Here is a 19,814-nt window from a genome sequence, read left to right on the forward strand (position 1 = left end):
TCTGGGAACGGATTTTGTCCGGGGACAGATTTGTAAATCCGGGGACTGTCCCTGGGAAAACGGGGACGTCTGGTAACCATACTCTAAATTAACCTCCAGTACAGCTTGTAAACAAAGTGTCAAAGTATAATTAACACAGGATTTCTTTTTAGTGCTCAAATATCTTCATGGGTAGTATTTCGGTCATTCGTAGCACAGCCCTGTGAGGCTGGTCAGTTTTATCATTCCCCTTTGGGCAGATGAAGGAGTGAGAAATCAGGTTAGGAGCTGGGGATACTTGCACTATATAGCAGGGCGTTTGTAAGCAGCTGTTGGAAAGTCTGCCCTGGAAGGCACAGAAAGTTGTTGGAGTGGTGTGAGAGAGGAGGACATAAAAGAGAGCTTACACTGGCTCCTTCAGCCTTGGCGTGAACCTGGTTTTGCAACTGAAGTGACAAATGTGCATCTCGGAGCATTGAACGCTGACTCGCCCATCAGTCATGCTCCCTTTGTCAATCCTTCAAGCAGATTGCCCCTTCTATTTTATTTCAACATCAAAAGCAACAAGAGGAGGAATGTAGCAACAACAAAAGCCAAAAGCAATTCTTCTGGGAATTGGGGGCTTGAGGGTGGGAGAGGGGTTTTGTGATGATTGGTATTAGCCAATTGGGAGCCTGCCTAGCTGGCTTTTGCTGTAATAATGTTGTTCAGAGCTCAACCTCCGGGAAGGGAATTACACTTGGACCGAACAAAATCCAGGAGCTTCTAAGTTTGCTCTTGCAAAAATGTCATGTCTGCCTTTGATCTTCTTTCCTGACTCCTTTCCAGAACACGTTTTGACAAGGCCAAGAATTGGAATCCAAACTTTTTTCCTTATGTTTATATATCTCTCTCTTTCCCCACAGAGACTTCTTGTTGCCTTGCTGCCTCCCTGGTAGCTTACTCACATTGCAGACCCCAATACAGGACCAGCCCAGCTCCAACTCCCATCAGCCCCAACCAGAACGGGCAATGGCCAGGGACGAGGAGAGCTGCACACATCACCTGGAAAGCGCCAGGCTGGCTCAGGCTGATCTAAATGAAGGGGGCACCACTGTTCCAGAGATCACAATGCAGGCCCAGGCAACCTTTGGCTCCCCAGACCAGACTAAACTACAATTCCCATCATTCCTGGCCATTGGCTATGCTTGCTGCAGCCGATAGGAATTGTAGTTCCGCAACATCTGGAGGGCCACAGCTTCCCCACACCTGGCATAAAGGATGGATGCTCTTTTTGTCAGATGCAGCCCTGGTCTTCCTGGATCTGGGTGTGGGAAGTGGACCTCTCATTACAGGCTGTTTTAACACACGGCTGTGTTCTTGGAATACGGTGGAGTCTGTGTTTAATTTTTTAGGTGCCTAGACAAAGGACTGCATGTCACCCCTGCCATTCCCACCCCCTGCCCAGCCCCCGTTCCTCCTAAGTGAGTCAGGCCAATTTTAATTTGCTTACTAGGTTTATTTCATAACATTAATCCACGTTGCCTTTTAAAACAAAAAGAAGGCAGTAGTCAACTACCAGGGGAAATTCATGCTAAGTATATCTGGTTAAACGAAGAGGAATGCTGCCACACAGCCAAGCTGGAGCAGGACCTTCTTATTTCTGCCACGACAAATGTCCCTGGTGTTTTGATCTGCCTGCCCAAGGAACCAGGACTCCTGGGCTCCCCCCCCCCGCCCCCGTGATTATGCATTGAGCAGGTGGGGCAGGCAGCTGCGGTTTGGGAAATGTTGCCTCTGACCAATTTCTTCCCTCCCTCTCTGTACTGTCAGAGACCCCTCCCAGCATCTGCCCTGCTGTGGCTTTTTTGACTTCCTCTGTGCCAGAGAGCTGAGGAAGCTTTGCTGCTTGTTGTCTGCCAGCTAGGTGGAACCAGCTTGCAGCAAATTGAATGCGGCAGGAGGTTTTTTTGGAGGGGGCGGTGGAAGCTGCTTGCTTGCTCAGTCCATGAGCAGCAGCTCTGCCCCCAATGCTCGCAGTTGCTAATAATATTCACACGTGAGAGGGGTTTACATCTCGCTAAAAGCCACTCTGCAACCTGCAAACTGTTTCTGTACATTCCCACAGTTCACAAAAGGATGTGGAATCTACACCTTCCAGATGCTGAGTCAAATCCTCATCAGAACCAGCCATCATGGCTGATGGTCATGGATGATAGGAAGTGTAGTCCAACAACCTGCAGCCTTTCTCAACCTGTGGGTCCCTAGATGATGTTGAACTACAACTCCCATGATCCCAACCTCACAGGACCAGTGGTCAGGGGTGATGGGAACTGTAGGCCAAAAACATCTGGGGACCCAAGGTTGAGAAAGGCTGGGAGGATCACAACCTCCTCATCTCTTTATTTGGTAGGAGGATAATTAATTTTTCTGAGTGTAGCAGCACCTGATCATTTTCTCCATGCAATAAAAAATACTTCTCCTGCTGACTGACTTCTGTTAAGGACACGGGAGCATGCCAGACTGATATCTTTAAAAAAGAAAATTTATGGTCAGTTGACAATCCTACTCAGTGGTAGAAAATGCACCTTGTAGGCGCTTGCTTCTTTCAAGGGAGCCTTGGCGTTTCATGAGCAAAGGCCTGCTGGAGGGGAGAACCTTCCTCACTCTCCTGCAAGGCGCTGCCTCACTTTGCATTGTAGGCAGAGGAAGGTTCTTCCCCCCCCCCTTGCCTTAGGCTAAGGGTTTTCCAGGAAGGGTGTGAGCTTACAGCAGCCATGCAGATTGCTCAACGGGTTATTGTGGCAGCTCTGCAGTGATTCAGACGCCTATCTTGCAGAGTTCAGCAACAGCTGCCAAAGTTGTCGTTCAAGTCAGCCCAAGCCCCGCTGGCGCCTGCAGATTGCGAGTGTGTTTAAGGCAAACAGTGTTTCAGCCCTGGACACCAACAGGGACACCAGGGATTTCTCCTGTGCAAGCCAGTTAATTGACCATACATTGAGTGTGCACAGGAGAATTTCCAAGGGGTTGTCTCCCAAACTAGGTGTCCTAAATCAGCGGTGGCCCTCCAAATGCTGCTGGACTCCCAACTCCCATCATCCCTGCCCATTGGGCCAGGCTGGCTGGGGCTGGTAGGAGTTGTAGTCCAACAACATGCAGAGGGCCAGAGATTCCTTACCACTGCCAATCCAGGGTTAGTGTAATCTATATGCTGACTCTAAGAGACCTAAGGCAGCTTCACAGTATTTTACAAGCTTCCATAAGATACACATTCAGGACCCACAAGGAATTCCTCTCTCCCACCCACTTCAGTCCCATTCTAATTCAAAATGTATGAAAATATGAAACTCCCACAACCCTGACTTTCTGTCCAGTATGTGTTGCTTTGCAAATTCTGTGATGGACAAAGGACCTTCGTTGGGAAGGAAACAGCATTTTCCACTTTAAAAAAAAATGTTTCCGTATGAAGATGTCCTCCTTTTAGGATTGTGTGTGTTGTATTTGGTAACTCGGGTGTCCTGGACAAGATGGGCATGGGACATTTCAGGCTTCTAGATGGGGAAGCACTTGAACAGGATTTTGGTAGACCCTGTGCATGTTCCAGTTCCAGACAATTTTTCTGCATGATAATAGAGAAAGCATTGATTGAAAATTCTATAAAATCAAAGAGACAGAGCGCCTCATCTTCCATCAAGTGTGCTGTAACAAGCCGTTCTAGAACAGTGTTTGAAGTTGTGGATCATCATCATCTGACTTAAAACAGGGGGGAAAGTAATTTCTATACCTTAAAAAAGAATGTGCTGTAACAATGGGTAGATTTAGCAAGAAGCTCAGAAACAGAGCCACAAACCATAAACTCCACTGCAGAATGCTTGGTTGTTTTATCAGAGTATCTGAGGTCAAGATGAATGGGCTCTGCTCTGCTCCCTGGCAAAAAATATTCCACAACCCTTTTATTAAAAGCATATTTGAGATGAAAGTTCAGGTGCCAATTTAGCCTGGTTTAGTGGTGCCAGGACTTACTTTGATTTGGACACCACTTTGCCATTGTGGGGACCATTTACTAAAGATCAGAAATATGTTGAACAAGCAGTAAAGTGGATTTGTTGGTGTTTTCTCTTTCCCAAGCTTCCCAAAAATAGCAGTAAAGCATAATACACTGAAAAGCAGGTCACAGAGCAGGAGCCAAAGCCAATGCCCATTCGGTACCAGCCTGAGCATACTTCCAGACAACTTGTTCACTGAGCATTCACCCCGATTTGTTTGCAGGGAAGTTAAAGGGTCAAAGCAAGTGTTTTCCCACACTCTCCAGCACTTTCCTTATCATGAAAAGTGAAGTCTTTGGGGGAAGCAGGTTTGTTGCACAAGACCTTGAAAACAACTTTAATTGTGCAGCCTGAAATTTGCCAGGATGCAGAAGCACCCCAGGACTCTTACCAGAAAAGAAACCTTGGGGCCTTAGGAACCTGGGAAGCTGCCTTGTACTGAGTCAGATCACTAGGTCCATCTAGCTGACACTGAATCAGCCATCTAGCATGAGTTCCCGGTGCCCGGGTGCACGCACTGGAGGGGTATGCATGTGCCAGGGGGCGGGGCGCAGAGGGTGAAGGATCCCACTGTGGCACACCAGCCGACACTGCCAGAGCGGTCCTGCCCTGCCTCAGAGTTCAGCAGGGCCGCACTGCACTACATGCATGCAAGGGGGTGTCAGCCAACTCGGCACTTGGTGGGGGCAAAGTAAGTGCCCCCATGCTGGCACCCCCAGCGCGGCCCGGCCTGCTGCTCCTCTCTGCATGTGTTGCTAGGGTTGCCATACGTCCAGAATTTCCCAGACATACCCGAAATACTGCGGTTGGAAGCAGTGTCCAGGCAGAAATAATCAAAATGGGAAAATCCAGATGTATGGCAATCCATGTCAGCCGTGTCATTTTTGCCAGCTTTCCTTTAAAACAGCTCCACAACTAAGAAAGCTCAACAACTTTGGCCCCAAAGGGCAGGGGGAGCTCAACAACTTTTATGGCCACCCTAAGCGTTGCTTCCTCTGATGCCGGGAGGGGAGCACCGGAGGCACCTGTTTCACACCAGGTCAAAAATCCGTGCTCTGGGCCACTGCCCTGCTGGCACACACACACCCTGCTCCGCCCCTGCACTGACTGGTAGCAGCTTGGCAGGGTCCACTCCCTGTCCTACCTGGAGGTGCCACTGGGGATTGAACCTGGGACCTTCTGCATGCAAGGCAGACGCTCTACCCCTGAGCTGTGGCCCTTCCCCTGGAATTTGCTGCTGAGCTCTTTGCTGCATGCTTGGTGGCAAGCCAGGAAACAGCAGGGTGCAAAGATGTGAAACCTGCCAGCTCATAGCTAGGCACACTGAAGTTTCCCCTGCACAGTAGAGGCCTCCGTGCTGTGCACAGGTAGAGCCGCTGGCCATAATGAACCACAGGCAGCTGCAGCCTCAGCACCTCCACCACCAGCCTGCTTATTAAACTGTCAGCTACTGAGTTCCCACAGTGGTGTGAGCTCAGATCACAGCCATACTGTGCCTCTTTCCGCTGTAGCAGAATGAGATTGTTTAAAAATAGGTTTAGTGAGTACATCAAACCATATATTCGCACATGAAACCAGAATAGACAGAGCTTAACTCCCAGGGCTTTGGCGAAGTGCTTGAGATTGGCTAACTTGCAAATGAGTGGCCTTAGCATTCATGTTCTGGGTAGCTGGGCAATCCTCTGCAGCCACCAGTGTTTTGAGAAGGTGAAGCCACGTGGAAGGAGACAGTTTGCTCTGGAGGGAGCACATGCAAGGCGAGGATGAACTAAGTGCTACATCCCAAGGGGTAGAAAACTGGGAGCAGAGTTTGAGGGATTGGACATCTTCTGCAGAAGCATCTCCTGCTTATGTCCTTGCATGTATATGTAAAAAGAAAGCAAATACTGCAAATCCATTCCAGCAGTTCACTAAGTCCTGCACTGTTGGGTGGGGTGGGGGGTTTACTTCTCATCATATAGGGGTTGCCTCCCAGATGTTAGGACTCCCAATTGTCTCTGACTACTGGTTCTACTGTCAAGGGCTGATGGGACTCCAACAACATCTGGAGGGGGCCCCTGACTTGGAGGGAATGTAATTGGGGTTGCAAGCAAGCAGCGCTGAACTCTGTGCCAAGATAATCAAGTTATAGACCCCCTCCCCATCTAAATTATACAAATATGCAAGTTTTCTTACCTTGCATAATTTTCATTTTGCAACTCGGGGGAAAGTAATGACATAATAAGCAGTGAAGCCCCCACCCACTCATTCAGCTATGCGAAGGCTTCTGAGGTTTCAGCAACCTTTGCCCACATATTATTAAGCGTTATCTTTGCAATCAAAGAAGACAGAAAGTTGCTTCCCCTCTCCTCAAAATGGAAAACCACCAAACTCTCTGCCAAACGCTACATTCTACATTATTTCGCCCACTTCCACAGAATTGCAGCATATACACAACCCTACTATTAGGGGGCCGCATATATGGTGAATGAGCACCGCTCCACCCTAGAGAGCCTGCATGGAATGTTGGTTGGTTGTAGGCTTCGCTTACAATTACAGCTGAGCAAGGGCGCTTCTGGACTGAATCCCACCCAAAAATAGAGACAACCACACACCAGTAAATTCTTATTGGGCAATCACAGTGGACTGGGAAGTTTTGCACAACAACCCCACTTCCTCAAACGACTGGCCTTTTTGCATTGAGGGAGGTAATGGGAAAGTGCACTGGAAAGTGTGGGGCAGCACTTGCTTTCATAGAATCATAGAATCATAGAGTTGGAAGAGACCACAAGGGCCATCGAGTCCAACCCCCTGCCAAGCAGGAAACACCATCAGAGCACTCCTGACATATGGTTGTCAAGCCTCTGCTTAAAGACCTCCAAAGAAGGAGACTCCACCACACTCCTTGGCAGCAAATTCCACTGTTGAACAGCTCTTACTGTCAGGAAGTTCTTCCTAATGTTTAGGTGGAATCCTTTTTCTTGTAGTTTGGATCCATTGCTCCGTGTCCGCTTCTCTGGAGCAGCAGAAAACAACCTTTCTCCCTCCTCTATGTGACATCCTTTTATATATTTGAACATGGCTATCATATCACCCCTTGATATACCCTAACCCTAACCCTAACCCTTTGATGCAACAGCATTTAACTTCCCCAGAAACCAATTAGGACAAATGCTTAAAAATAAAAAATCAGGCCACCTGGAAGCACCCTAAGAGTAGAGAAACAAGCTTATTGTCAGGAAGACAAAACGCACTGGCTTTTAAACAAAAATGACCAATTGTTATTTTTCCCCCCTGTAGTCCTTTTCACTAGCAGGCACAGGTTTCTCTGTACCAAATATGACTCTTCTCCCTCCCCCCCAAAAAATTCCACACTCATTTCCATTCTACTTCATACCCTCAGCCTCCCTGAGTGTTTCTGCCAAGCTGGCCTGCATCCTTGAACTCTGCCTCTTGGATGCCCAGATGAAGAAGAGTGTTGGTAGAAAGCAGCCTCCCATACAAAGGTTAAAAATGTGTTTATTTCTCCACCCACCTTTGCCTGTTGTCCCACCCACCACTTACAGGTAGCCCCTGGATAGTTGCACAGCTGGGATTGTGGCCCTCAGTCAATTATAATTCCCCCTCCCACCTGCCATGCAAGCTCAGTTAAGCAGAAACAACACTGCTGAACCCTGTCCTTTAAGTGTCCTGTCCTCGCATCAAGGGAACAGCCCTACAGGCTGCCCATATCTGTCAACTTTCAGATTTGAAAATAAGGGATCAGCAGCCTCACCTGTCTCGGGGACAGTCTATGGGATATCTAACAATCTGGGATAGCAGTGGGAAGCAGCGGGGAACGGTGCTGGAATAAGGGAATTTCCCGCAAAAAAAAAAAAAAAAGGGAAGGTTGACAGCTCTGAGGCTGCCATAATGCTCAAACTAAACATGGGAGCCCATTCATGGATCACTGCCTTGCCGTGGCGAAGGGGCTTGAAGAACTCAGAGAAGCTATGAACTATGCCGAGCAGGGCACCCAAGATGAACAGGTCATAGTGGAGAGTTTTGACCAAACGTGATCCACCTGGAGGAGGAACTGGCAAGCCACTCCAGTATCCCTGCCAAGAAAACTCCATGGACAAAGACAACAGGCATATAAAAGTTATGACGCTGGAAGATGAGCCCCTCAGGTCGGAAGGCGTCCAACATGCTACTGGGGAAAAGCAGAGGACAAGTACAAGTAGATCCAGAGCTAATGAAGCGGCTGGGCCAAAGCCGAAAGGACGCTCAGTTGCGGATATGCCTGGAAGCGAAAGGAAAGTCCAATGCTGTAAAGAAAAATATTGCATAGGAACCTGGAATGTAAGAACCATGAACCTGGGTAAGTTGGATGTGGTCAAAAATGAGATGGCAAGAATAAATATTGACATCCTGGGCATCAGTGAACTAAAATGGACGGGAATGGGCGAATTCAGTTCAGATGACCATCATATCTACTACTGTGGGCAAGAAACCCGCAAAAGAAATGGAGTGGCCCTCATAGTCAACAAAAGAGTGGCAAAAGCTGTACTGGGATGCAATCTCAAAAATGACAGAATGATCTCGATACGAATCCAAGGCAGACCTTTTAACATAACAGTAATCCAAGTTTATGCACCAACTACTGGTGCTGAAGAAACTGAAATTGACCAATTCTATGAAGACTTACAACACCTTATTGAAGTGACACCAAAGAAGGATGTTCTTCTCATTATAGGGGATTGGAATGCTAAAGTAGGGAATCAAGAGATAAAAGGAACAACTGGCAAGTTTGGCCCTGGAGAGCAAAACGAAGCAGGGCAAAGGCTAATAGAGTTCTGTCAAGAGAACAAGCTGGTCATCACAAACACGCTTTTCCAACAACACAAGAGACGACTCTACACGTGGACATCACCAGATGGGCAGCATCGAAATCAGATTGATTATATTCTCTGCAGCCAAAGATGGAGAAGCTCTATACAGTCAGCAAAAACAAGACCTGGAGCTGACTGTGGCTCAGATCATCAGCTTCTTATAGCAAAATTCAAGCTTAAACTGAAGAAAGTAGGAAAAACCACTGGGCCAGTAAGATACAATCTAAACCAAATCCCTTATGAATACACAGTGGAAGTGAGGAACAGCTTTAAGGATTTAGATTTGCTGGACAGAGTGCCTGAAGAACTATGGATGGAGGCTTGTAACATTATACAAGAGGCAGCAACTAAAACCATCCCAATGAAAAGGAAATGCAAGAAAGCAAAGTGGCTGTCCAATGAGGCCTTACAAATAGCGGGGGAAAGAAGGCAAGCAAAATGCGAGGGAGATAGAGAAAGATACAGGAAATTGAATGCAGATTACCAAAAAATAGCAAGGAGAGACAAGAAGGCCTTCTTAAACGAGCAATGCAAAGAAATAGAGGAAAACAACAGAATGGGAAGAACCAGAGATCTGTTCAATAAAATCAGAGATATGAAAGGAACATTTCATTCAAAGATTACCATAATAAAGGACAAAAGTGGTAAGGACCTAACAGAAGCAGAAGACATCAAGAAGAGGTGGCAAGAATACACAGAGGAATTATACCAGAAAGATATGGATGTCTCGTACACCCCAGGTAGTGTGGTTGCTGACCTTGAGCCAGACATCCTGGAGAGTGAAGTCAAATGGGCCTTAGAAAGCACTGCAAATAACAAGGCCAGTGGAAGTGATGGTATTCCAGCTGAACTATTTAAAATTTTAAAAGATGATGCTGTTAAGGTGCTACACTCAATATGCCAGCAAGTTTGGAAAACTCAGCAGTGGCCAGAGGATTGGAGAAGATCAGTCTACATCCCAATCCCAAAGAAGGGCAGTGCAAAAGAATGCTCCAACTACCGCACAATTACACTCATTTCACACGCTAGCAAGGTTATGCTTAAAATTCTACAAGGAAGGCTCAAGCAGTATGTGGACCGAGAACTCCCAGAAGTGCAAGCTGGATTTAGAAGAGGCAGAGGAACCAGAGACCAAATTGCAAACATGCGCTGGATTATGGAGAAAGCTAGAGAGTTCCAGAAATACATCTACTTCTGCTTCATTGACTATGCAAAAGCCTTTGACTGTGTCGACCACAGCAAACTATGGCAAGTTCTTAAAGAAATGGGAGTGCCTGATCACCTCATCTGTCTCCTGAGAAATCTCTATGTGGGACAAGAAGCTACAGTTAGAACTGGATATGGAACAACTGATTGGTTCAAAATTGGGAAAGGAGTACGACAAGGCTGTATTTTGTCTCCCTGTTTATTTAACTTATATGCAGAATTCATCATGCGAAAGGCTGGGCTGGAAGAATCCCTAGCCGGAATTAAGATTGCTGGAAGAAATATCAACAATTTCAGATATGCAGATGACACAACCTTGATGGCAGAAAGTGAGGAGGAATTAAATAACCTTTTATTGAGGGTGAAAGAGGAGAGCGCAAAATATGGTCTGAAGCTCAACATCAAAAAAACGAAGATCATGGCCACTGGTCCCATCACCTCCTGGCAAATAGAAGGGGAAGAAATGGAGGCAGTGAGAGATTTTACTTTCTTGGGCTCCATGATCACTGCAGATGGTGACAGCAGCCACGAAATTAAGAGACGCCTAATTCTTGGGAGAAAAGCAATGACAAAACTAGACAGCATCTTAAAAAGCAGAGACATCACATTGCCAACAAAGGTCCGTATAGTAAAAGCTATGGTTTTCTCAGTAGTGATGTATGGAAGTGAGAGCTGGACCATAAAGAAGGCTGATCGCCGAAGAATTGATGCTTTTGAATTATGGTGCTGGAGGAGACTCTTGAGAGTCCCATGGACTGCAAGAAGATCAAACCTATCCATTCTTAAGGAAATCAGCCTTGAGTGCTCACTGGAAGGACAGATCGTGAAGCTGAGGCTCCAATACTTTGGCCACCTCATGAGAAGAGAAGACTCCCTGGAAAAGACCCTGATGTTGGGAAAGATGGAGGGCACAAGGAGAAGGGGACGACAGAGGACGAGATGGTTGGATAGTGTCTTCGAAGCTACAAACATGAGTCTGACCCAACTGCGGGAGGCAGTGGAAGACAGAAGTGCCTGGCGTGCTCTGGTCCATGGGGTCACGAAGAGTCGGACACGACTAAACGACTAAACAACAACAACAACAAAAACATGGGAGACCCATGCTTCTCTCTTTGATGCTTAAATGTGTTTCAATGCTATTCCATTTGCCTCCATGGAGCTCGAGGAGCAGCATACATTATTATTTCTTGTACCCTCTTCAGTTTCTGCCTAGCTGTTTATTTTGCTCAATAAGTACTGAATTTTGATCAGTTGGCCTGGAGAAGCAGGGTGGGGAACAAAAAGCAAGAATGAAAAGGGCAAAAAGGACGTTTACTGAAGAAATAGTGGAGTAGAAGGTGCACTAAGGCCCATTTTGATTGTGGCAAATACCGATCACAATCTGAAAATGTTAACCAAGCTAAACTTTGAACACAAAACTTTAGCTGAGCGCTATTGCTCAGTTCTGGAGAAATGCAAGGCAGATTTTGAACCACAACTACCTTCTGGTCTAGGTGGGATAGCTTTGAGAAATACTTGCTGCACTCTAAGCTAATGATTTTCAAAGTGTTCCTAGTAACCCAGGAGTTTCATCCTAAGAGTAGCAAGGGACTCTCCTAGGGGGAGGTGGCCCACCAGAGCTCTGGGGCTGTGCAGCCATTAAGCACCTTAGAGCAGCCTTGCTGCCTCCGCTCCAAGGCCCATCTAGTCTAGCATCTTGTTTGCACAGCAGCTAAGCAGATGCCCAAAAGAAGCCTGTGAACAGGACCTGAGCCCAAGAGCACCCTCCCCCTCCAGAGTTTCTAGCAACCAGTGTGCAAAAGCATCTTGCCTCCAACCGTTGAGCCGCTGTGGCCAGCAGCCATTGATAGGATTCCACAAATTCATGGGCGAGAAGGTTCCATAGTTTAACTATGTGCTGTGAGAAGGACTTCAGCTTCACTGGATGCCCAGGAGTCCTGGTGTTATGAGGGGGTGGGGGTGGGGGCAACCCTTGTGCACCAAGTTCAGAATCCTTTGCTAGATAAAGCCATGGGCAGCTATTAGGGAGAGAGATACAGATGTTTCCCCTGAATTAACCATTAATTCAGATTCCCAGCTTTAGGTTTAGAAAAGTTTCCAGCCTTTGTAGAACTGTACAAATGAGGTCTCGCTTGTTCTGTGAGAAACTAGTCAGGGACCACTGCCTTTCTGTTATGTATGTTTGTTTGACCAGAGGACAGAGGCCCAGGTGTGCAGGAGTCCATTATCAGGACAGCATGGAAAGGATCTCCACGTGTCTTCTACTTCCGAACACACTGGCTCCAAGTGGAAATCGACAAAGCCCAACAAACGAACAGCTGAGTCCGCCTTTGCAAAGGGACCAAGTTAACAGAATTGACCAGGACAACCAAAAGCCATTTGAAGCAGAATTTTTATTCCCTTCCCTCCTCAAAAGAAAGGAGACCGGCAGTTGTGCACAACAATAACAACAACAAACGACGACTTAAGACTTGGAAGGATTAAAACAAGATTTTTGGTTATAAACTGGCAAAGCAAGGAGAGGCACAACAGCAGCTCCCGCCACCTATCTGTGTATCAATGGAGCTTCCGTCTCAAGCCGAAGAAGGGAAAGTGAAAATCTAGAGAGAAAAGGGACAGGCCGCCTGCAGTTCCATCGGGTGCAGTGGTTTTTGCTTTGTTTCGTTCTCTCAAGCAGTGGATGGCACCGATACAGGTATGTGGTACCAGGTGCCTGTTTTTGAGGCAGGAGGGACGCCTTCCTGGCAAACTCAGGGAGGGAGGCACAAAATTCAGTCCATGGGCACGAAGCCAGTGCTTTGGCAAGAAAAGCAAAATCAATCCTGCCCCTCAACACTCCTCCCCTCCAAAAAAGGGTGGGGAAGGGGGGAAATCACTGACAAAACTGGTTGAAAAGAGCTGGTGCTGCATGTAAACAGATCCACAGGAATCCGCCCCCCCCCCCATCCCAAGGGCGACTTGCTCCCTTTCCCCACCCACACCGGCACAAAGCCTGCCAAGGGAGTTTAAGAGGCAGCGTCTCAGGTGGGCGAGTCGGGGTAGTGGCATTATAAAGAGGGCTCAAGAGGGGCAGTGTTATAATCGGGGGTGGGTGGGGGGAGGATTAAGGCACGGAGACATGGAAGGGGCTGCCGGGGATGTGCTCCTCTCCCCACTTCACCACCAGCACATAATCCCCTCTGTCCTTGAGCAGGTAGGTGACGTTGTAGAGCCGGTTGCCCAGGTGCTTCACCACAATCTCCTCGCAGGGGGTCTTGGGGCCATGCACCCCGACCAGCAGCATGTTGTTCCCTGCGGAAAGAGCAAGGGGCGGGAGTGGGGGTCCAGTCAAAAGTGATGCATGCTGTAATATTTAGGTCGGGAAGAGCTAATCCTGTTGAAAGACCTAATATTTAAGTATACAAGAGAGGCAAAAAGGTGTTTCGCTCCAAATGTCTCACTAACTCAATTATCCCTCCCCACTCTTCTCTCCTTCCATTTCTAGACCAGCCTTCCCCAATCCTGAGCCCTGCAGGTGATTTACTGCTGACTGGGGCTGATGAGATTGTTGTCAAAAGCAGCTGGAGGGCACCAGTATTGGGGGAAACTGGTCCAAACATGCAAGTAAGCAAACTTACTTTTTTTTGTTCCTTTGTTCTCCTTCAGACCCTCTTATAAACTCTCCAGTCCCCATCCTTCCCCCCACCCCCTGCACAGGTTGCCAATTAATGCCCTCACTAGAGTTGCCAACTTTGGGCCTCAAGTTCTGGCACCTCAGGGCTTTGCCTCTGAGCACCCTGGTGTGTCTCTCGGAGGCCATCCTTGAAGAAGATCCTGAATCCCAATCTCTTTTAGGAGCTACTGTGCAACCTTATTTGGTCTAGGGCTAGGTAGCTTGAATTATCCTGACTATTTGTGGTGGTGTTTTGTTTTAAAATACACTTCCAAGTTATATGACTTGTCTATCCATCATTTCCCACATCAAGCTTCTCAGCTAGGATGGGGCCAACCATACATTAATTTGAAACACTCATCTGACCCCATAAGCAAACCCACCCAGACCATCACCTGCTCAGTGCCCAAATTAGCTTTCCAAAGCTTCTAACCGCAGTGACCAAAACCTTGCAGTTGTGTGCCTTTCTTCCTGTCCCCACCTGCCAACAAATCTACACTCACCTGCTTTGCTGCAATCAACAGTGAAAGAGTTCTTCTGCCCCACAAAGCCCTTGTTGAGGCCCAGGCCCTTGGCAACCACCTTGCTGGCATCAGAGGCAAACTTGGGGGCTGCTCCATCATGTTTGGCCACTCCATCCATGAAGACCGAGGAAGTCTCGTGGAGGCTGTGGCTGGGGACGAGACGGGCCCCTGCCAAGGAAAAGGAAGGACGATTACACAGGTGCGAGGAGCATAAGGCTGTATCTGGGCAACACCTTCTTTGCCTCCTCTTCCCCAAATTACCATCAAAATTGGCCTTCATCATCCTGGTGCCCTCCAGATGCCGTTGCACTCCAACTCCCATCAGCCTCTGCCAACATGGCCAGTTGGCAGGGTTGATGGGAGTTGTCACCCAGCTTCCGGAGGGCAATTGGGGTAGGCCAATCTATGTTAAGGTTGCCGTCTCTGCTACAACATGGTTACAATGCTACTCGTGTGTCCTCAGATATGGTACATAGTCTGGAGTGACGGCAAAACCCTTAAAAAGTGGGACACCTTCTTGCCTAAGCCAAGTTTCTCTCTGCCCCCCAGCCCAGGCTCTTACCTGTGATTTTGGCCTTGAAGGGGCTGCCAGCAATGTGGTATGGGCCACCATATTTAATGGAGATGAGGTAGCTGCCAGGTGCCATGGGTGTGTAGATGACCTTGTAGCCCTCTGGGCACTCTTGGCAGTCCATCTTCACCTTAGAGGGACCATCAATGGTGACGGCCAGTGCCCCAGGCCCAGCATTTGTGGTGTTGACTATGAACTCAGCAGGGCTTCCTGCAGGGGAGAAGAGCAAGAGGCGGCAGCTTCTCTTCAAGGCTCTGGACAGCCTCTCATCCCTCCACCCCTCCCTTCCTCTAGGCTCTCTTGTTACCTGTCATGCCACCTTCTAAGCCAGGGCCGTAGGCAGACACCATCCCTGGGTCCCCAGCTTGGCCCAGCTCCCCAACACGGATCTTGAAGGGACTGCCGGGAATGTGGCTTCCGTTGAACTTGACGTCAACAGAATAGATGCCATTCTCACGGGGGATGAAACGCACAGCGTATTTGTCTGTGGGAAAGGTGAGAGGAGAAAAAACAGGCAGGTGTAAGAGGCCTGCCAGCAGTTGTCATTGGCTCCGTGAGAAATTGTGTGTGTGTGTGTGTGTGTGTGTGTGTGTGTGTGCGCGTGCGTGCGTGCGTGCATGTACCACAGAACAGATCCCAGAAGGGAAGCCCAAGGAAGTGGACATTTAGTTACATGGACCTTTACCCAAAGATCTTGGAGATGACCCATATATAGTAAAATATATCCAGCAAATTCAGCCAGCATGAATGACACAGGCTAATTGTAGCTCAGTAAACCTGGGGCCCTCCAGATGTTGTTGGACTACCTCTCCCATCATCCCTCATCATCGGCCTGCTAGCTGGGGCTGACTTAACTGCTTAAGATCAAGAGCTAAAAGCCAGACAGAGACCTGTTGGGGTAAGCTCTGGTTTTAAAAAAGCACACTTGAAGTGGAACTTGGTTTAGAGCAAAAGGCACTTGCCAGTGGGCAAAACTGAAATGAGCTTGGCTGGGAGAAGCAAAGGGGAAGTGGCTCTGGGGAGCATTTCCACTCGGCCTCACCTGCCCTTTTCTCTAGAAAAGAATATTCCCAAGGCCAAGCTCCTCACATGTAGCCTGTAGTTCTGTGTCTGGTTCCTTCTCTAGTAAAAATAAGCACATGGGTCCTGATCCAGATAGGGGTACGATACACACGAGTGTGACGGTTACTAATAGTTTTTAAAGCTCCCAAAGGTATCCTGTTTCTTACTCTAAACACACATCTGCAGCTACAGGTTACATAGGTAAAGGGACCCCTGACCATTAGGTCCAGTCATGACCGACTCTGGGGTTGCGGCGCTCATCTCACTTTATTGGCCAAGGGAGCCGGCGTACAGCTTCCGGGTCATGTGGCCAGCATAACAAACCCGATTCTGGTGAACCAGAACAGCACACGGAAATGCCGTTTACCTTCCCGCTGGTGCAGTACCTATTTATCTACTTGCGCTTTGACGTGCTTTCGAACTGCTAGGTTGGCAGGAGCAGGGACTGAGCAATGGGAGCTCACCCCATTGCGGGGATTCGAACCGCCGACCTTCTGATCGGCAAGTCCTAGGCTCTGTGGTTTAACCCACAGCGCCACCCGTGTCCCTACAGGTTACATAACAAAACGCAATTTTGCAGTTTATACTGCCTTGCTTTTATTTGCAAATGAAACACCTTGGATATTTCAGCCCTTGCCAGTCTTACTTTGTATGCTGTTACAGCAGAACTTTCCAAACATTTCATGTTGGTACACACTTTTTAGACATGCATCATTTCACGACACAGGAATTCAGTTTTACTAGCAAACCAGAGATTAAACTAACCCCTTTCCACCCTGGAAGGAGTGCAGGGAGAGTTCATGCAACACACAGCTTGGAAAGCTCTGCTCTACAGAAACAGCCCTGATCTGCCCCTGAATCTTACCGAGCACCCTAAATAGGTGCAGATTTGGGGAACTGAATATTATGGATCCCCCTTCACAATTTCATAGATGAGCTGCACATCTATCTATCTTGAACCACAATAGAGCTTGGCCTAATTTTTGCAACTTACTCAAAAGTCTGCAGCCTTGCCTCAAAGTGTGGAGTCACACCAGGCAGGAGATTGTGGGCTGGCATGATGGCTCACAAGGCAGGTGGCAGGAAGCTGCCCATGGGGACTCACATGCCATCATTGCCACCACCAACACAGCAGATGCCACTACAGGAAACCAGCTGTGCAGACTCAGCAGCGTTTTGACACAGCAGCCTGCACAAGCTCTGGCCTTTGCAGCAACAGGGCTGTGACCTCCTAAGTAAAGTAACTTGGCAAAATGGGCACTCTAGGCGGGTGGCTCGTGAGCAGCAATTGCTAACCCTACAGCTTGAGTCAAGACAGCGGCAGGAGAGAAGGGGGTCTTGCTTTTTTCTGTCCTGCACAGCATAAGACACACCCTGCCCACTTCCACTCACAATTCCATGAAGAGAACTGTGCTGGGAGAGTCCTCAAGCCAGCAGGAAGCGACTGGGCGCTTAAAATTTGTCTTTTTGTTGGCCTTGGGCATGTTTCTGCCCCTCCCATTTCCTCTTCTGCATTACCAACTGAATCAGCAACTGGGAACTGGGATCAACCCCCACCTCCAGACAGCCTTTTTTTTGTTACCACACCTATTCTTAGCTGTACGGCGTAGTAGTCAAGTAAGTTGTACTCAGAGTATGCCTACTGAAATCAAGGAGCCTAATGGAGTGATAAGTCACTTTGAATCACCAATTATTAGTTCCTGTTTTTACAAAAGCAACTCAAAGTGGCTTATCACATCAATCAAATAACATTCACACAAAAATCAGCATAAAACAAAACAGAAAAATCTAAAACACATCCATGTTTTTAAAAGGCAGGGTCAAACAATTTCAGTGGGTCTACTCTGAGAAAAATTTGGCTGAGAACCTGAGAAAAGCAGTTTGAAGTTAGGAGGGGGCAGAGTAAGGAGGATGCCAGCATCTCCCAGCTCAACATCACTCAGTCCAGAAACAACCGCTGAGATTTTTACGCAATGCATGGGTTGCTGTTACAGAATGGAAGCTGAATACTTGGGGGTGTGGGTGTGGGTGGGTGTCCTGGATTCAGTTTGCATTGTTGATTACTGCCACTCCCAACTTTGAGGAGAAGAATTTACTAGTTCTGGACAGAGCCAGGCTCCTTGTAAGTCTATGTTTGCAGTTTGGCTGGCCTTCTTGCTCTTTGATGTAGACAGAGGCTGGACCCTGCAGTGCCTTTCCTTAGGGAACGCAGCCATCGTATAAGACTCCTGGCCACCATCATCATGCACAGGCTTGGCAACCTGACTTCTTACAGTAATGCCCTTATGGTGGGAGCCTGTGGGCCTCCACCCGCAACAGCCCTAGCCAGCCCGGCCAATGCTCACGGATGATGGGAGTTGTAGTCCAACATCTGGGGGGCACAGGTTCCACATCTTTATATGGACCTGACAAATGCTACCTGGGAACTCCAGCTACAGCAGAACTCCATTGCCCATGCCTTGACAGAACTGCAGAATATGCTAAAGGGATGGGTCATTCTGCTACAAACTACTTGGAGGTTTGCTCAATCTTGCTCAAGGTGCTGACTTATAAAGTCTTGTTTGGTTTTAGACCAGCATCTATCTCTGGGAGCATCTTCCATCAGAGGGAAAACAAGATCTGCCGGGGGCTCTTGTGGAGTTCAACCTTTGCCATGGAAAAGGCTTTTATTTTTATATTTTTTAAAAAAGCTAAACAAAGATCCTGAGTGTTCTTTCAGGCCATGACCCAAGCCACCACTGCCGTTTCCCTTTCACCTTGAGTTTTTGTAGCAGTTGCTTTTAAAACTGGATGTGAATGACCATCTTCCAACACAATTAAATAATGACTCTGCCTCTGACTGCAAAGCATTTATTTTATTTATGTATTAGACTTACATACCACCCCCCTTTAACAAAAGATCTCAGGGAGGTTCACAAGGTCTAAGCAGATCATTCTTTAACAAACCCATTGGATCTGCTTGGACCTTATGTGGGAAAGAGGCCAACCACACACAGAAAAATCTCAAGCCCAAGGAGCCTGTTTTGGGCCTCAATTATTTTGGAATTACAATCCAAACTTGCTGGAGCTGATGGGAAATGGCGTTCCAACACCACTTGGAGGGGCCACAAGTTTCCCACACCTGCTCTACACCATCAGATGCCTGCCCTCCCCCATTACAGTTGCTAGGAGTTCATTTTAGAAAGGAATCATAGAGCTGTAGATTTGGAAGGGATCCCAAGAGTGATCTAGTCTCGTCCAACCCCCTGCAATGCAGGAATCTCAACCAAAGCATCCCTGGCAGGCGGCTACCCAACCTCTGCTTAAAAATCTCCAAGGAAGGAGAATCCACCACTTCCCGAGGGAGTCCATTCCACTGTCAGAAGAGAAACAGACCCAACAGCTCTACCTTTGGGAGGGAAGGGGGTGGGTCATCCACTGTACAGCAAGCCTGACCCTGCTCTGCCAGGCCCTCCTTACCTTCGTCAATTTCTGTGACATGGCACTCTTCTAGGGCCCCCGAGGGGCTGTGCACCTTGGCATCAATCACACCTTTGGCCCCGTTCAAGCTGACGGCAAACGAGGCTGGCTGGTTCACCTTTAACCCTGACTCCTGGAAGCACACAGCACGTTAGGCAGCAGAAAGGACAGAGCGGGCAATGGCATCAAGCTTTGGCTACCACAAACCCCACCCCTCCCCTCGCTCTCCCCACCCCCTTGAGGACAAGGCAGAAGGTCACTTACCTGAGAGCCAGGTGGCTTAGAGAGGGAGAGCTGCCCCAGGAAACTGGGCCGCAGTGCAAGAGGCAGGCAGGCAAGCAGCAACAGGGGAGGATTTGTTAGGCTAGTACCCTGAAAGAGGGAGGCTGGCAGTTTTCAAAAGGATGGCAGCAAGATTGGCAGAGGCATGGGCCAGGGAAGCTCTCCATCTTTAAGCCCCAGCAGCCAAAAGGAGCAGGGGACTGT

At 48.2% G+C, this 19,814-nt stretch overlaps 1 protein-coding gene across 9 annotated transcripts in view; it reads right to left on the minus strand.

Moving 5' to 3' along the window:
• Positions 1–12,434: 12,434 nt before the first annotated feature.
• Positions 12,435–19,814, minus strand: part of FLNA (filamin A) — an 83,503-nt gene continuing 76,123 nt past the window's right edge. For all 9 annotated transcript variants that reach the window (XM_083592348.1, XM_083592352.1, XM_083592351.1 and 6 more), the window contains 5 exons: positions 19,329–19,461; positions 15,115–15,291; positions 14,799–15,017; positions 14,216–14,404; positions 12,435–13,351 (listed from right to left, as the gene is read on the minus strand). In XM_083592348.1, the coding sequence (XP_083448474.1) occupies positions 13,164–13,351; positions 14,216–14,404; positions 14,799–15,017; positions 15,115–15,291; positions 19,329–19,461 (906 nt within the window). In that variant the 3' untranslated portion in view covers positions 12,435–13,163. The remainder of the gene's footprint in view (positions 13,352–14,215; positions 14,405–14,798; positions 15,018–15,114; positions 15,292–19,328; positions 19,462–19,814) is intronic.

Source organism: Podarcis filfolensis (assembly GCF_964270895.1).
Source record: "Podarcis filfolensis genome assembly, chromosome: 17".
Taxonomy (NCBI): Eukaryota; Metazoa; Chordata; class Lepidosauria; order Squamata; family Lacertidae; genus Podarcis; species Podarcis filfolensis.